Source organism: Callithrix jacchus, chromosome 10, assembly GCF_049354715.1.
Source record: "Callithrix jacchus isolate 240 chromosome 10, calJac240_pri, whole genome shotgun sequence".
Classification (NCBI taxonomy): domain Eukaryota; kingdom Metazoa; phylum Chordata; class Mammalia; order Primates; family Cebidae; genus Callithrix; species Callithrix jacchus.
In genome coordinates this window covers 70,059,827-70,076,882 of record NC_133511.1, presented here as the reverse complement: position 1 = coordinate 70,076,882, position 17,056 = coordinate 70,059,827, and the positions used below count along the sequence as shown (strand labels likewise).

Below are 17,056 nucleotides of genomic sequence, written 5' to 3'. Positions count from 1 at the left end.
GAAAAATGTAGAGTATTTCTAGGCAAACTAAATTAAATAAGAGAAAAATCTAGAACAAAAGAGCAACATGAAAAGAAGACTCCACATTTTGAAAAAGAAAAACTGTTTGTGAAAAGGTGTGCATTCCTGTACTTCTCTATGTCTCCATCACTTATGTCTTCATAGCCATGCCTGTGGCAAAGAGCAAGAAAAGGGAGTGGTAGGGATGAAAGAGCAGGTGACCAAATTGTATAGGACCGTACGTCCTACGCTAAGTGGTTTGGTTTGTATCCAGTACATAAAAATCATTACTTTTTTACTATGACTTAGTAGTATAAATTTCAGATTGGAAGAGCATTGGACATATGAACAAAACTGGAGCCAGGAAGACTAATCAGTTTAACCTCTTATCTGGCCTCAGCGTTTTCCCAGATACCTTTCACGCTGCCTGGAATGTTCTCGTTCCCCCCATGCCTGTGTCTCATTTCTAACTGCTCCTCTCATTTTGTCAAGTATAAACCTAATTTCTCAGAAAATCCTGTCTCATTAATTCTCCTTTCCATATTATTCAAGGGACTGTGTTTGCTTCTTGCATGTATACAACAGTTTGTCATTCAACTAGATGGCAAGCCCTGAGGATGCCAACATATACTCAGTGCCTAGTGCTGTTGGTGGAACAGCAGATGCTCAATAATTATTTTGAAGATTCAATGATAAATTATTTAACAGGAGATAAAGCAATGGGTTATTTAACGGTAATTTGGAGATGTTTTCCTCTATGGAGCTTTTGGTCCTTCAGAGGAAAGAATATATATAAATAATTGTATGTGAGAAAGTTTTCAGCTACATTGAGTAGAGGAACTGGAGACATGAGAGATGCAATACAGCTGACTGACGGAAATAAGTACTCTCCTGTAGTCAAGAAAAGTTCCCTAATTTCTCACCATAGGGCATCTCCTGGACCTTTTTGATGGAAGTGATGTCCTTCACACCTCCGGCAGATAAGTACTGGATGAAGCTGGAAACCATCATTCTCAGCAAACTGACACAAGAACAAAAAACCAAACATCAGATGTTCTCATTCATAAGTGGGCATTGAACAATGAGAACACATGGACACAAAGAGGGGAACATCACACACCATGGCCTGTCGGGGGGTTGGGGCATAGGGGAGATTGCAGGGAGTGGGGGGACTGGGGAGGGATAGCATTAGGAGAAATACCTAATGTAGATGACAGTGATGGATGAAGCAAACCACCATGGCACGTGTATACCTATGTAACAAACCTGCACGTTCTGCACATGTACCCCGGAACTTAAAGTATAATTTAAAAAAAAAAAAAAGAAGAAAGAAATAGAAAGAGCTTTAGAGGACAAATACTAAGATTTGCTTGTGTGTTTCTGCTGGAATGCACTTTCTTACAAGGTGAAGTTGTAAGGACATGTGCACCTCTCTCTTCACCTGTGCCACTACTCCTCCTACTACACGTGAGGTTGGTTTCACAGGATCTCAGTATGTAGCATTGGGTAAGTAGAATGATATGTTATAGTGTTTAAGTATACAAGCTTTAGAATCAGGAAAACAAAACTTACTCAAACTCTGTCACACTGTCTCATTCAGCTATCCTATCTGACTTGGAGCACTTTATTCTTCATGTATTAATGAATAGTTCTTTATTTTTCTCTTTAGTGACTCCTGTGAGCCAGACACTCTGTTACACGATGGGCAAGATTAGAATGCTACGAAAACCAGACTTGATCCCTGTGGGAGGAAAACACACTAATTAAATATGTTTGCAAAGAAATATAAATTTGCAATGGCATGAAGCCCTATCCATTTAGGATTCTCTTCCCCCAGGGGATTATGTACTCCATGAGGGAGGAGTTTAAACCACCTTTGTTCTGCATTGCATTCTCAGTGCTGGGTTCACACTCATTTTAATAGCACTAAGAATGTATTTGATGACTGCATTAGTTTCCTATTGCTGCACAGCAAAAAAAAAAAAAAAGGCAGCTTAAACCAATGCCCATTTATTAGTTCATATTCTGAAGGTCAAAAGTATGGGTGACCTTCTTAGCCTTAAGAGAAGTATAGCTGGGTTTCTCATAAGGCTAAAATAAAAGTTTCAGCTGACTGGGTTCTAATTTGGGAGCCTAGAGGAAGAAACCACTTTCATTCTGGTTTTTAACAGAATCCAGTTTCCTGAAGCTGTGCCACTGGAATCCCTTTTCCATTGCTCTCTGTTGGTCTCCCTCCACTCCCTAGACTACACATGTTCCTTCTCACATGCTCCTCCATCGTCACGCCAGCAACAGCACATCACATCCTTGCCATGCTTTGAATATCTCTGACTTCTTCTGTTACCAACTAGAGAGATGTCTTGTTTTTAAGGTCTCACGTGATTAGACCAGGCCCATGGGGATACAATCTCCCTATCTGAAAATCCAATTGTACGATATAATATGTAACACAATCCCAGGATTGACAGCTCATCATATTTAAAGGTTCTGGAAGCCAGAGCAGGACATTTCTGTAGGGTCATTTTAGAATTCTGCCTATAAAAATGACTACATAAGTGAATTAAGAATAGCTGGTTCTATAAACGTATACAATAAGGGTATCTGACCTACCCTAAGGGTTAAGGAATGAGTTTTCTCAAGAAGTGATAATTAAGAGGAAGTCTGAATATTAAAAGATATATATATAAAACTGAGAAAGAATGTTTAGGAGAAGGCATATTAGGCATAAAAAACCATGTTTCCAAAGAGCCTGTAAAGGAGGAAGTATGGTGAAATAAAGGAGAGAAACAAAAGGCAGTGGGACTGGAAGTCAATGAGCAAGGAGCCCATGGTTCAAGAGAAGCCTGAAAATAGAAATGGGTTCAACCAAAAAGGTGGGAAATACTAAGAGTATTTTAAGCAGAAGAGAGAGTGGTTTTGACATGATCACATTTGCCTTTGGAAACAGGGTTTTACATTGTGTTGCAGAGAATAGATTGAATTAAAGCTATAATGCATGTAAATATACCAGTTACAAGGCTATTGAAATAGTCAATATGAATTTATTGTAACATGGATTAGGGGAGTAGAGGTACAAATAAAGAGAAATATGGGATCAAAGTTATAAAAGCAGTAGAAACTATATAACTTTATTTGGAATTAAAGATGAAGGTTAAGAGAAGAAAAAGAAAAGAGCAAGTTTCAGTCCTAGGTTTGAGGCTTGCACATCAGAATTAGTGGTGGCAAGACTAACTGATATATGAAACATGAATGATGAATATAATTGCATAAAGAATATCATGAATTTGATTTCTGGACACTTTGAGATTGAAGCCTCCAAATGTCTGGGTTACACAGACATTAGACTTACAAGCCTAGAGCTCTATACTAGCCCAATAATCTAGTCTAAAGATACAAATTAAGTCACTGATATACAAATGGCAAACTGAATGGTGTGTGCGTGTGTGTGCGTGCGTGTGTGTGTGTGTGTGTGTGTGACTGCATGGGAATTAGAGGCCACCAACTCAAATTTTATAGATCAGCAGCAAATACAAGTATTAACTGTGTAGGAATTAGAGGCCTGATTCGATTGCAACATATTCTCTCACCAGGCAGAGTAGAATGCATGTGCAAAGGAAACTCAGAAGTATACAGAGATAAAAACAGAAAACCATGAGTGTGATGCTACAAAGGACAAAGGGAGAAAATGTATCAAGAAACAGAGTGGCCAACTGTGTTATATGTTGATGAGAAATCAGGGAAGATAAAAACTAAAGACCTCAGACACACAGAGGTTTCTGATGATGTATAGTAAAAGTTCTTTGGTAGTTTGACCAAGGCCAAAACTAAACTGGAATAGTGGAAGAGTTATCTGAGAGATGTGTAAATGAAAATAAGTTACAGATAACTTCTCTAAGAAATTTGGCTATTAAAGGGAAGAGACAAAAGAGTTTTAGACAGAGTTATCATGGTGGTTGTCTATATTGTTGCTTTTAATATGGAAGGTTTGAACATGATAAATGCCAGGAATGATTCATTTGAGAGAGTGAGGTTGAACATCCATGACAGAGGAGAGATAACAATGTAAGTTTCCTAAGAAGTTGGGATGGGAGCAATGCAAAACAAATTAATAGAAACCTACATGAGACACAGCTTGACGTCATGATGATTAATAAGGACTTTGTGATATTTATGATAATGTAAGGAAATATTTCCTCCTTTGATAAATGTATACCTCTTATGTTTACTCTGGAAGGAGGAAGAGCAGTCTTTCCTGAGTCCTTCAGTTTTCAGTTTTCATTTCCTTTAGTTTTTAAGCTATTTATTCAACAACTATTAAATTAGTGTTTTATTTACAAGGCTAGAATCCTTTAAGAACAATAAAATCATTTTCAGAGATTGATACACTAGTACTTTATTTTTCACTTATCCAACTGCCTGATGCAAATACAAGGGGGACTTGCAAATGACAGAGGTTTGGCCCTGCACAGTTGTTTTAGGAATCCAGGATTCTGGTGGTTTGCTATGTGTAAAACATAGCTTCCCAAGTTACATTTAATGTCCGCGTGAAAGACTGCACATGGGAGGGCTTTATGAGCCAGGTATAGAAGTGGTACATGTCACTTCCACTCACATTGAAAGTAATGGCTAGAATTTAATGAAACCTAACTCAAAGAAGGCTGGACAATGGCCTGGCTGTGTGTTCAGGATGGAAGGAATCAGGTTTGGTGAAAAATAGACAGTATCGAGCATAAGCACTATTATGTTCTAGGCCCTTTGCTGGGGATTCGGTGATAAGCAAAGAGCAATCAATGATGAACACAGATGACACTCACTAACAAACAGTGCCCTCATGGGCTTATAGTCCAGCAGCAAATACAAGTATTAAATAGCCATTTCCAAACATTATATACATTACAAAAGGGGATGAAAGATGTTATGGGAATCCATATCAGGAAACCTGAGGATTGAAGAAGAAAATGAATCTCACCACATACATGATCACGTGTTAGTATTTGTTATGGAGTTTCTGGGTTAAGACTGTTGTCATATCCTGTTGAAGATGAAACCTATTAACACTTGGTAATAGCCCCTCAGAAGCAGAAATGCCTGATTCCCATGCCTAAGTCAGATTACTTTCTCAAAGTACCTGTTTCATACTACACAAAGCCCCAAACAAAGCATAGTCCTGAAGATTCCCTCACTTTCCAGCTACCAGTCACACTCAAAAGGCCAATGTTGTCTTCAACACCTGCCATTCCATACTTCCCATTGCAACTGGTGGCTCCCTAACCTCCCTGCCTATCAGAATCACCTATGGAACTTTTAAAACAAATGGCTGTAAGCCCCATGCCAGATTTGTTGTATAAGAACCTTCCATAATGGTGGACCTAGAAATCACTTCTGCTTCCAAGACACAGGTAAAGTGACAATTGGACCAGGACAATAATCAATAGCCATGAGTTTGTTGTCAGGAAATTCCTAAATACAACACTGGATGAATGAGAGAAAATTAAATACCTCCTCTAGAAAATGTAAGATTCTGGAAATCTCTAACCCACTATCCTATTGGTCTAACTGACAGTTCTTCCACATAATATGAAATTGGGCATTAAAAGTCTTTTTTTTTATTTTTGTACCTGTATGACTCCATTTAATTCACTGATCCTCACTGAACATCAATTTTTCCATTGCCACAATAAGGGTACTGATCATATCTTTGCCTAAATTAAAAAGTTGATTAGAAAATTAAATAGGAAAATTACTGTCCAATCAGTGTTCATATGCTGTGAAAACTATCAAAGCAGAATGTGTCAACTTTCATTAATGTAGATAAATGTATTCTTTTCAAGGCTTTACTTCCAATCTTCCCCTTAAGTGCTACATCCAGAAGAAAAATTATTTCTTCTCTGAAGAAGTCATTTTGAAGACGGTCTTTTTCTGAGATCCAATGTGGTTGAGAGTTCTGAAGAGGAAGTTACAGTTTTAAGTTAGATTATCTCATTTTATTATATTCTTGTGTTTATTTTCCTTTTGCCATGTTTAAGCCTTTGGCAAATGTTCTTTAGATGCACTACTCTTGTCTCAGAATGCTGTGGACCATCAGTAGAAGCAGTTTAGATTTGGACTGCATGGAAAAATGGAAAGTAATAACTCTCCAACCACAACCAATCCAGGGTATTAATAACTGTATAGAGAGAAAAAAAAAGGAAGAAAATAATATTGAAAAATAGAGATTCCCCAACTAGTTTCATATCTGAAGGATCTGAGTTGTATTTTTATCAAGGAAAATTTTTTTCTGAATACTGTCGTCCAAAATGTTGATATTAAAATCTGAATCAGAGGACTCTGAATGGAAAAGAAGTTTGATCGCTGACACCTAAGGGTCTGAAGTGTGTGTGGACACGTGGAAAAGTCGAAGGATGCGCTGTCGGATCTCCTTCGTCTTCACTCCATAGACAATTGGGTTGAGCACAGGAGGAACCAGCAGATAGATATTGGCCATGATGACAGGCAGGAGAGAGTCACGCCGCTTACTAAAGCGGTGCACCATAGACAATCCAATGAAAGGTACATAGAATATGAACACAGCACACACATGAGAGACACAAGTACCAAATGCCTTGGCCTGGGCTTCACGTGTCAAGCCCAACACAGTCTTAAGGATAAGCAGATATGAGAAGGAGATGAGAAGTGAGTCCAGGCCTATGGCAGAGATGATGACAATAAGGCCATAGATGACATTGACCCGGATATCAGCACAGGCCAGCTTCATGACATCTTGGTGTAGGCAGTAGGAATGGGAAAGGATATTGGAGTGGCAGAAGGGCAGCTGCTTGATGAAGACAGGAAGGGGTGCCATCAGTGCAGCCCCCCGTACCACAGCAGCCACACCAATTTTGGTGACCCGAGGCAACGTAAGCACTGTAGCATGGCGCAGTGGGTGGCAGATGGCCACATAGCGGTCAAAGGCCATGGCCAGCAGCACTGTGGATTCCATGCCAGATAAGGAGTGGATGGCGAACATCTGCAGCAGACAAGCATCAAATTGGATGGTGGTGGAATTGAACCAGAAGATGGCCAGCATTTTGGGCATGGATGAGGTAGAGATAAGGATGTCAATGCCTGAAAGCATGCAAAGAAATATATACATGGGCTCGTGCAGGCTGTGCTCGGTCCGCACAACGTAGATGATCATCAAGTTACCTAGCACAGCAATAAGGTAGAGGGAGCACAATGGGAAGGCCAACCAGAACTGAGCTTCTTCCAAACCAGGGAGGCCTATTAGGATGAAGTATGTAGCACTGGATTCATTACCATTGGGACCCACCATCATGGAGAAGCTGAACTGGGACCAGCACCAGGCAGGTAGAGGCTGGAATGCAAAGATAAGCCATTGTCAGATCCTTGAGAATCTCAATACCACACCTCACTCTATCCTATTCTCTAACTCAAATTCTAATTCCATTTCTTATGCAAATTCTAATCATTTTCTAAATGTAATCTAACATAATTCAAGGACCAGTCACAAATTCATCCAGTCCTACTTACTAACCCCACCTGTATTGTTAATTCTGGTAGCAAGTGAAAGACTAAGACAAAAATTTAAAACATATTCCAAATCATTTAGTTCTCCAAAGAAAGGCTACTGACTGAATATAAGAGTCTTAGCTGATGAAAAAAAACTCATAATTTCCTCTATCCTAGCCTTCCTTTATGCTTCCCTGTGCTCAATACTAACTGCAATTCTAAGCATATCATTAGACTATCCTTTAAAGAAATTCCAGTCCAAGTGTAATAATAGTAATAACAGATTAATATTGAAACCTAACTCCATTACTAATCTAATGATCTCCCCAATTCTAGACTTAATCCTGACTTTAACATTAACTTAAGATTTGACCTTTTATTAACCATTTCAATCTTAATTTAAAGATTGAATTTATGATATTCAACTCACAATTCACATTCTATTTTATTACGATAAACCCTAATCTAACAAAAAACTGACACCAAATTAGTCCTGAACTCTATTTCTACATTTCCTTCTTGTCCAAATGACCCCCAAAGTTTTACACTTGTCCAGACTACTCAGTTTATTTCAAAAAAGGGAATGACAGCTATAGCGGATGCCATTGGTGTCCCAGCCATATCCCATTCACAAAGCCAATGCAACCATCTCCCATCTGCACTGAGTATTGAGTGCTAAGGGCTCACAGCTCCTCCTCTTTACAGAGGATTGTCCTTGGTCAAATGGGAGGCACCTCATCCAGGAGGGTACACTATGCCCCCATGATGCACATCTAGAGGCCAGTGGCTCCCTGACAAAAGGGTACCAAAAGACTCCAGGTGTAACATTGCCTCCGGGTGCAACAAATACTTCAATGCAATTTGTACTGCAGAGCTTTCCAAGGAACAAGGCTGAAGCTAGTCTCCAGCTGAGACCACAGCCCTGATTAGCTTTCTTCCCCTGCCCTCCCAGGATTTCCTCCTTCTTCTTCTCATAACAGTACTCCCTCAATATGTCATTTGGACAAGAACCCCCACCTCAGGTTCTGCTTCTAGGAGACCCACCCAACCTGAGAGAGTGGGATTTATATAACTAGAATACTAACCCTGAGGGGTGATGGCATTAGAAGCACCAGAGACATAATCAACCCTATAGCAGAGTTCAGTCTACAAATGAACTGAATCTTACTATACAAAATGATTTATATAAAAAGATATTGCTGAAGTGGGAAATGTCAGAGTTGGGTCACCTCAGACTGCATGTCTCTGTAAAGAGTGAACTGACTCCCTCCCTCCCTTCCTTTCCTCCATCTACAAATATTCATGTGCTCCTACTACAGAGTAGCCCTCCTCTGAAATGCTTGAAACCAGATGTGTTTCAGATTTTGGATATTTTTGTATTTTGCAATAATTGCATTATACATACCCAGATTAGCACTCCTAATGCAAAAATCCGAAATTTGAAATGCTACAATAAGCATTCTTGTTGAACATCATCCTGGCACTCAAAAATTGCAGATTTTGGAGTCTTGCAGATTTTGGATGTTCAGATTAGGGATACTCAACCCGTATTTATTAAATCATGTATATTGTAGTTTTTAAATAGATTTGGCCCTTGAAAGTTTGAGAGCTGGGGTAGGAGTTTCTGCATGGGTTACCAGAAAGTACCTGACTATAAGTTAGAGTTCATGGCCAGCATCAGAAGAGGTCCCCGGGCTCAGAGTGTGTCACAAATCTCTGTACCACCATCAAGCAGTCACCAGAGATTCAGAGATTTCCTCAGACCAGACAGAGATTAGTGGGAAAAATATTAGGAGCATGAATAGTAGAACAGAGGGTGACAGTGTGTAATTCAATCTGCTGGGAAGGGAAGGTTTAAAATGGAGAAACCATATTTAACCTAGAACTTCAGGCAAAGAGGGCCAAAGTCATCAATGTCCTTCTTGCTGCTGCAGCTTCTCTGCAGCATGTGGCACTGGGAGCCATTTCGTTCTTCTTAGAGCTTCTCCCTCTCCCTCCTGCTGTTCCTCAGCTCTTTCCAATCACTAATTATTGGTTTCGTTTCTGGATCTTCATTCTCCTCTCCAAAACTGTATCTTCAGTGCTCTTCTTGTTCTATACTCTCTTCCTGGGGCATCTCACCCCCTTCAGTAAATCCATTTTTGTTGTACAAACAATTGATACCCAAACCTACTTATTGAACCCCAAATTCTCTTTTATAAACCAAGTTCATAGTTCTGAAGACGTACTAAAAGGGGTCACCTGGTTTTCTCTCAAGCACATCAAACTCTCCATGTTCAAAAAACAAACTCTTCCAGGGACAGTATTGTATAGCTGTTACGAGTATGATCTTTGAAATCAATCTTGCATTCTAAACCCAGTCTACAACCCCTAGAGCTGTGTGATCTGGGGTAAAACATTTAACCTTTCTAAGCCTCAGCATCCTCATTATTAAAATGATTATAAGAGTCCCTGCCTAATAGGGGGTCAATGTGAAGATTAAATGAGATGATGAATGTAAAGCATTTAACGCAATACCTCACACATCGTAAGTATGCAAAAAATCCTATCTGCTGCTGTTCACCATTTTACTCCAGTGTTCTGTTTTGTTCTGCTTTTTCTGTTATGGTGGCCTGAACCATTATACAAACCTCTGAAGGGGGTGAGATGCCCCAGGAAGAGAGTATAGAACAAGAAGAGCACTGAAGATACAGTTTTGGAGAGGAGAATGAAGATCCAGAAACGAAACCAATAATTAGTGATTGGAGAGAGCTGAGGAACAGCAGGAGGGAGAGGGAGAAGCTCTAAGAAGAAGGAAATGGAGAAGCTGCAGCAGCAAGAAGGACATTGATGACTTTGGCCCTCTTTGCCTGAAGTTCTAGGTTAAATATGGTTTCTCCATTTTAAACCTTCCCTTCCCAGAAGATTGAATTACACACTGTCACCCTGTTCTCTGATCCTGACTGCCATGCCTCTAGGGTAACCTTCCTCATCCATACAATCCCAACAGTCTAATCAGATGAAACCAGCTCACTCCCTATTATTTTTTAAAATACCCTTGAAACTCCAAATTAGTTCTAGAATAAAGACTAAACTTCTTATGCCGTGGTTAAAGGTCTGTCTTTCATCACCCAGACCTGGGTTTCTCCCTCATCACAACCTCTATGATCCAGCCACATTGGAGTCCGTGCTATTTCAAAAATGCAGGCTTGATTCCCATGCCTCTGTGTCTTTCTGTCTTTTTTTTACTTCTCATACTTTTCAAGAAAAACTGTTCCTCCCAGATCTTCCTCCTTGACTTCCCACACTCATTTTTCACGTCCTGGCTTACTGTCTCTCTCCTCTACTACTTTTCCTAAGCTTCTTTTACACAGGCACAATTAAATGTTTACTGCCCTTTATTCAAAAAGAATAGTATTTAGGTCTTTTTTAAAGTATTTATTCTGTTGATAATAATAACTATAATAATTGCTATATTTTCCCCTGAATTATGAGCTCCTGAACACCAGAAACCCTATTATATTTATTAATTAATGTTTAGTTAATGTTTGTTGAAGATGAAAATGAGTTTTATTAACAGGAGAGTCTCTTAGTATACATCTAGTGAGGCTAACACAGCCAAGGGCATATTAGGACTGTCTGTTAACTGAACTAAAGAGACTTTTGAGAAAGATGAAATAAAGTTTGGAAGGTCAGTGCAGAGTAATTTTAATTTTAGAAAATAATCTTTAGGTCAAATATAAAAGTCCTTTCTTACCCAAGGATCAGAGGGCAAGAGAAATATATAATAATAAAAAAACAGAGCAGTTGCAAAGTCTTGGTCCATATAAATGCACAGGGAACATGTAGCACAATTTGTGCCTAAGAGCAGGATAGACCCAAGATCTCTCACCTAGAGACATTGGCAAGAAGGTTCTGGCACTCCAGAGGGCCAGATATCCATGCCATCTATCAGTTTTATATGAACAGAGCAGGTTGATACCCAGGATTAAAAAAATGTGCTGTCTCAGGAGAAACACTGGGAAAGAACTCTGGCTGGGCATATGCAACACTATTGCCTCTGAAGGTAGAGTAATGTGGTGAACAGAATCCTGGGGCTTAGAACACAAGTCTTGGCACTAAATAAATTCAGAGAATAGTAATAACTGCATAGTGCTGCTGTGAAATTATATGAGATAAGGCATGTAGAAAGGAATTGCAAAAACTAAATCAGAGTACACAGAGTTCATTGTTTTCGGCAAAAATGGGCAACAAGGTCTCTGAAAATGTATGAAATTTCATATACTTTTCAATTTCCCAAATTTGTCACCTTAATCACCACTCAGCCTCTATGTACACAGTCATACACACACATATTTACTAGCAGTCAATCTCCCACAATAGCAAGAATGAGCACTGATACAAAGACACCAGAAACCAAAAAAGGGAAGATTCAGCTGGCCTGGGAGGGAGGTGCCTGGGAGTATAAAATGGGCAGCTATCACTGGGGCTAAAATACCAGCCTGAACCCCAGAAGACTACAGCAGGAGAGAAATGAAGGGATGGAGAGGGAGTCAGCCAGAGAGCCCAAGTGCCACCCTTTAGATTGGCCAGCCCTGATGCGTCCCAATGTTCTACAATCCCTCAAGACAGACAGAGGGACCTATGACTTCCAGATGGCCTGGCTTGAACAACTGTTAGCAAGTAGAACTAAGTGAGATGGTTTGGAGCTCTGGACGAAGTTGGAACTAAATTATTTTTAAAATAAGGCACAATCAAGAAAAAATAAACAAAGCATTTTTTTTAGAAAGCATACACACTGTTCTAATCCCCAAGGAATAGCCCTGTGCTGAGATTTTCTCTGAATAACTAGAACTATCTTAGCAAGTTCAGGAATGTTTCTTGGGGAACTCTGAAGGACATCTTAGCCCTTTCTCAGGAATAGGGGAACAGGAGCTCCCAGCTGTGAAGACTGGAAATCCACCTGGAGGCCTCAGTCCTCTTCCTTCCTCTTGACTTCAGAACTCTGCTCCTAATGCTAGCCCACCCCCGCTCCCAGCCCACCTTCACATTCTTCCCTAGAACTCCTTCTCATAGATCCATGGAAAAGCAGTCAGAGAGGCAGACCAGGGCCTATTAGCCCTATCTCTTCTGACCCAAGGAAACAATGAGATCACCTGTGATCCTAATTTTGTTGTTTTTATAATATAAAAATAGATTATTGAGCACCTACAAAGTGACAAACAATATAGTGCCATCCACATAAATATTATGTCTAAGCTGGGAGCACCTCTGCAGAGGGTGAGGGTGTTTAATTCAACCTGGTGGGAAGAGAAGGTTTAAGGCAGAGAAACCATATTTAACCTAGAACTTCAGGCAAAGGAGCCAAAGTCATCAACGTCCCTTCTAGCTGTGCCATGGAACCTCTATATTATGGGTGAGTACTATGGACCCTCTCTCTATTATGGGTGAGAAAACTGAGGCTCCAAGACCTTAAATGACATTCTCAGGGTTTATCAGGTGACTGGCAATGCAGAAACTTAACCTACATAGTCTCACACCAAGCCTATACAGTTTCCCTTATTCTAGGCTGCCTTTAATTTTGCTGCACCTTCCGGAAACTAATAAAATCTACCCAAAGGGCAAGGTAGAAGAAGGGCTTGGTAAGTAGGACAGCTGCCCTGGGTATACTCTCAGAAGGGAAACCAAGAGGGAAGCAAAGAAGACTCCCCTTCACTGAAACTTGGGGCACTCACCTCTTCTTTCAGCCCCAACTCCCCTGGCTATGACATGGGTAGGCCTCACAATGGAGATTAAAAGGCTTGTCCTCTACCAAGTATTTCCTAATTATCTAATTAGAGCCTCTCATCAACCTGTCAAGCAGATATCATTAATCCCATTTGACAGATAAGAATGTTGAGGGTTTTAGTTAGTTCCCTTAGTGATAAATCCATTGCTTTATAAAATGCCAAACTACTGCCCTACCCCTCTCCATGTCTCCTTAAGAAGGGACTTTGGTTTGTAAGCACTATTTCAGTATTAATCCCCAAGGAATCCCACACTGAGGACCCATGAGTCCAGGAACCCCTCTTGGACTCAGGACACATGACCAACTCTCCCCACTTAGATTCAATGTGGAAGGAGAACAAGTAGGAGATTCATTATCACTGTGATTATCTGGGCTAAACACACAGAATGTTTCATGCCTGGAGAAATTGAGGGGGGCCTTTGGCACTGTTATCAGCCTCTGGAAATATTTAGAAAAGAATGTCCTTGGAGAGAAGCCCAGACATACCTGGGAGCCTCTGGCTCATAGTCCCAGGCACAGAGAGGGAAGGCAGATCTCAGGGGCAATGCTGTGACCGGCAAGGACTGAAGGAGCTCGTCACTTGATTCTTAGAGTCCTATCCCTAACACTTCATGAGGGTAGTAGCCCCAGAATCACTTCCACTCACATTATCTGCATCTGCTGTGCCCCACACCTTGCTTGTATTTAATAAAGCAGATGAACCCTTGCAAGGTGTTGGCCACTCTTCTTAAAATGGCCAAGATGAAAATGGAACAGTGAGAGAGTGGAATTTCTAACTCCCAAAAAGCAAAGTGAGGCCCTCGCCCCACCCTACTCACTTAAGACAGCCTGACCACTTAAAACCACCGCTAGGCAGAGTTCCTAGGGTTCAGTTCTCTGCTCCTCCACTCTCTGCGTAGGACCAGGTAAGTGTTCTAAAGATCTGCAAAGCCGTCCCTAGTTACCAGTTACTCTGGCTGCAAGCAAATGTAAGGCAGGGGAAATGCACAAAGTGGGATTTTGATCTGTGCACTCATTTTTCCAACATCACTGACTGACTTCTGTACCAGACTCTGCTGAGCACCAGAGATATAGTTCCAGCCTTCCAAGGGTGGAGAGAAACTGAGACAAATATGCAGGCATCACAGCACATTATAATGAGTTCTGGGACAAGGGTAAGCAAAAGGGCCTCAGAAGCAAAACAACAATAGCTCAGCAAGCTTTTTAGGCTCCAAAAGCTTCCCTGAGGAGGTGACATCTGAGCCATGACTGTGGGTCCTGTTGCAGGAAGGTAATGGGGTGGGGCACAGGCAGTTAATGGGGAGGGGGCACAGCAGCATTCAGTTAGACAACAAAAACATATTGTCAAAAACTGGAAATGAAACAGTAGATAAATCAGACAAAATGGTGGCTCTCATGGAGCTCACATACCATGAAGCCAATTAAAGAGTAAACAAATAACATTTCAGATAAAGATAAGGGCACAAAAGACAAGACAGAGTGATAGGACAGAGGAAGATGGGTGTGGGACACTCATACTGGAGACAGGGGTCAGAAAAAGCCTCTCTGAGGATGTGACATGTGCACTGTGTGATGAGAAAACACCAGCCATTCTAAGATCCAGGGAAAGTGCATTCTAACCGCGGAAGACAACAAGAGAAAAGGGTCTTCCAGCAAGAATAAGATTGGGGGATTCATGGAACAAAAAGAAGGTCAAGGTGGCCAGAGCATCAAGAGTACAAGAGAGTTTGAAAAGACGAGGTGAGAGGAGAGCAAGGACCTCACCAGGTAACAGGGTCTTGCAGGGTATGGCAAGGAACTTTGGTTTAATTATGAGTGACTCGGCGGAATTTCAGCAACAGACCTGAACTAGTTTGTTTTCAAAAGTACATCCTGGCTAATGCAAAGACCCAGAGAGAAAGAGAACAGACCTCGTTTGTAAAGCTGAACGTGGCTTAGTGTAGCTGGGGTAAAGGGTACAGGGCAAGGGGTGCTGCAGCGTGGACACTAATCTACTTTTTAAATGGGCTGAAGACTGAATCCTGATCCTAGACACAGACCAAGCTGAGATCGGAGCCCCAGGAAGATCACTAAGTCGCGATCTTGGCCACAGCCTGACTCTGGATGTACAGCATAGAATGAGCCTGACCTTACTCAGAGCCCCCACCTGCACCCCAGCTGCAGCCTGATCCCCAGTCACAGACTGAGCATCAACCACACTCACCCTGTTCACACACCAAACCCCAACCCAACCCCAGTGCAGTCCCAGTTTAACCCCAACCCAGCCTGTCCTCTGTCCCCATTTATATCAGCCCCTGCCAGCCTCTAGACAGGCATGCTAGCAAACTAGTCACTGAAAAACTGCTTGAAAAACTACATCCAAAACCCACACACTTCTCTTCAATGTGCAAACGTAGAGATTGCTAAGGCTGCCTGTCCTTTGAGTCAGGGGCTTCCTGCACATCTCTGACTTCTGGTTCTTCACAGCCTGGCCTCTCATGCTCTCAGCAGGTCTAACAGGAGACCCCTAGTTACAAGTAACCCATGCACCTGGACATGCCCCTGGCCTCCTGCACTCACCTCAACTGTATGGTGGGAATGTGTGACCCCCGCTTTGTCCAGTCCTCCTCCCGAAGAGGTCTGGCAGGCTGCACTGAAATACAGCCTCTCTGTCTCCGCCTACTCCCGTGGACCTCCCTGGTCAGGGTTATTTATTCTCTGCCTTACCCCCTCCCTCCTTCTGCTTCTTCCTGAGGGGTGGGGCAGAATGCTGTCCAAAGGGTTCATCAGCAGGTACACCTCACTAGCCCACTGTAGTTTTGGTCTGCTTCTCAGCTTCCATGCCCTGGGAGGATGTGCCTGGGGGGGGCAAAGAGGAAAGGGGCCTCTAGAGTCCTCCCCAGGTGGGCCACTGGGATCCTCATGCCAGCTCCCAGCATGAAGTTAGATAGGGAAAGTGAGTAGAAAAAAGCTAGAAGAAACTCATTAGTGTAGCCAGCATCTTCATGGATGGTCTTTCCCCAAGTCTTATCTTAGGCTTACCAAACTCAACCAGGAGAACAGCAAAGGGAGTTTGCAGAGAAACACGACAGTAAAGTGTCAGCCCATTTCCATCCTGAAGTGTTCTTTCTGTCCAGCCTTCTGTCCTTTGATGGACCCTATTTAGGTCCTTGTTGAGCTTGGAATCCACTGAGTCCATCCTCTTTTTCCCGAAGCCCTAGGCACGTCTTTATTTTTGTCTCCCAGGCTCTGGTGCCTGTGTCTGGCTAACTCATAACCGACGTCCCTAGGGACAGTGCCTCTGCCAACCATCCACTCTCTTGCCTTGGTTACTGGTTGAGGACAGAGGATGTGGTTTCTTTAACCCTCCCCACCCTCAACACCAGCATGTAAGACCAATGACATACGGTTTCTCTTTTAAGGGCAGAAATAGTGACAGAACATTTTAGAGAGATAGAAAACAATTTAAATGTAAAACTAAATACCTCATATTATGAAATAAGTAAAAACTACATCTATAAATAAAACCACATGATTTGTAGTTGGTCTCTCCTTATTTTTTACTGATCAGTTTCACAACTGTAAGTTTTAAACAGAACACAAGGCATTCTAACTCAAACTATGCAAAATTAGATAATGGCAAATCAGACCATTCTAACTCAGACCACATCAAAATTACTTGTGACAAGAGTTTCTGGTGCCTGCAGATCCTGAAGCCTGACACTTGCTATCAGAACCCCAGAACCATCTCTGCTGCTTCCGTTAACCTCATTAACTTAGACTTGGCAAAGACTTTAAAAA

The 17,056-nt window shown here is 41.6% G+C and overlaps 1 protein-coding gene across 3 annotated transcripts in view; it reads right to left on the bottom strand.

Annotated features, from left to right (window-relative positions):
* LOC108593962 (olfactory receptor 51E1) overlaps window positions 1-16,523 on the bottom strand; it is a 38,341-nt gene extending 21,818 nt beyond the window's left edge. Inside the window, exons 1-2 of one of the 3 annotated variants that reach the window (XM_009007544.6) lie at window positions 16,298-16,523; window positions 3,026-7,354 (exon numbers count right to left, since the gene is read on the bottom strand). In XM_009007544.6, coding sequence (XP_009005792.1) covers window positions 6,359-7,315 — 957 coding nt within the window. In that variant the 5' untranslated portion in view covers window positions 7,316-7,354; window positions 16,298-16,523 and the 3' untranslated portion in view covers window positions 3,026-6,358. Of the gene's footprint in view, window positions 1-3,025; window positions 7,355-15,835; window positions 15,888-16,297 lie in introns of those variants that run through there. The other 2 variants (XM_002754858.6, XR_008475167.2) reach the window with 2 other exon arrangements.
* Window positions 16,524-17,056: the final 533 nt, after the last annotated feature.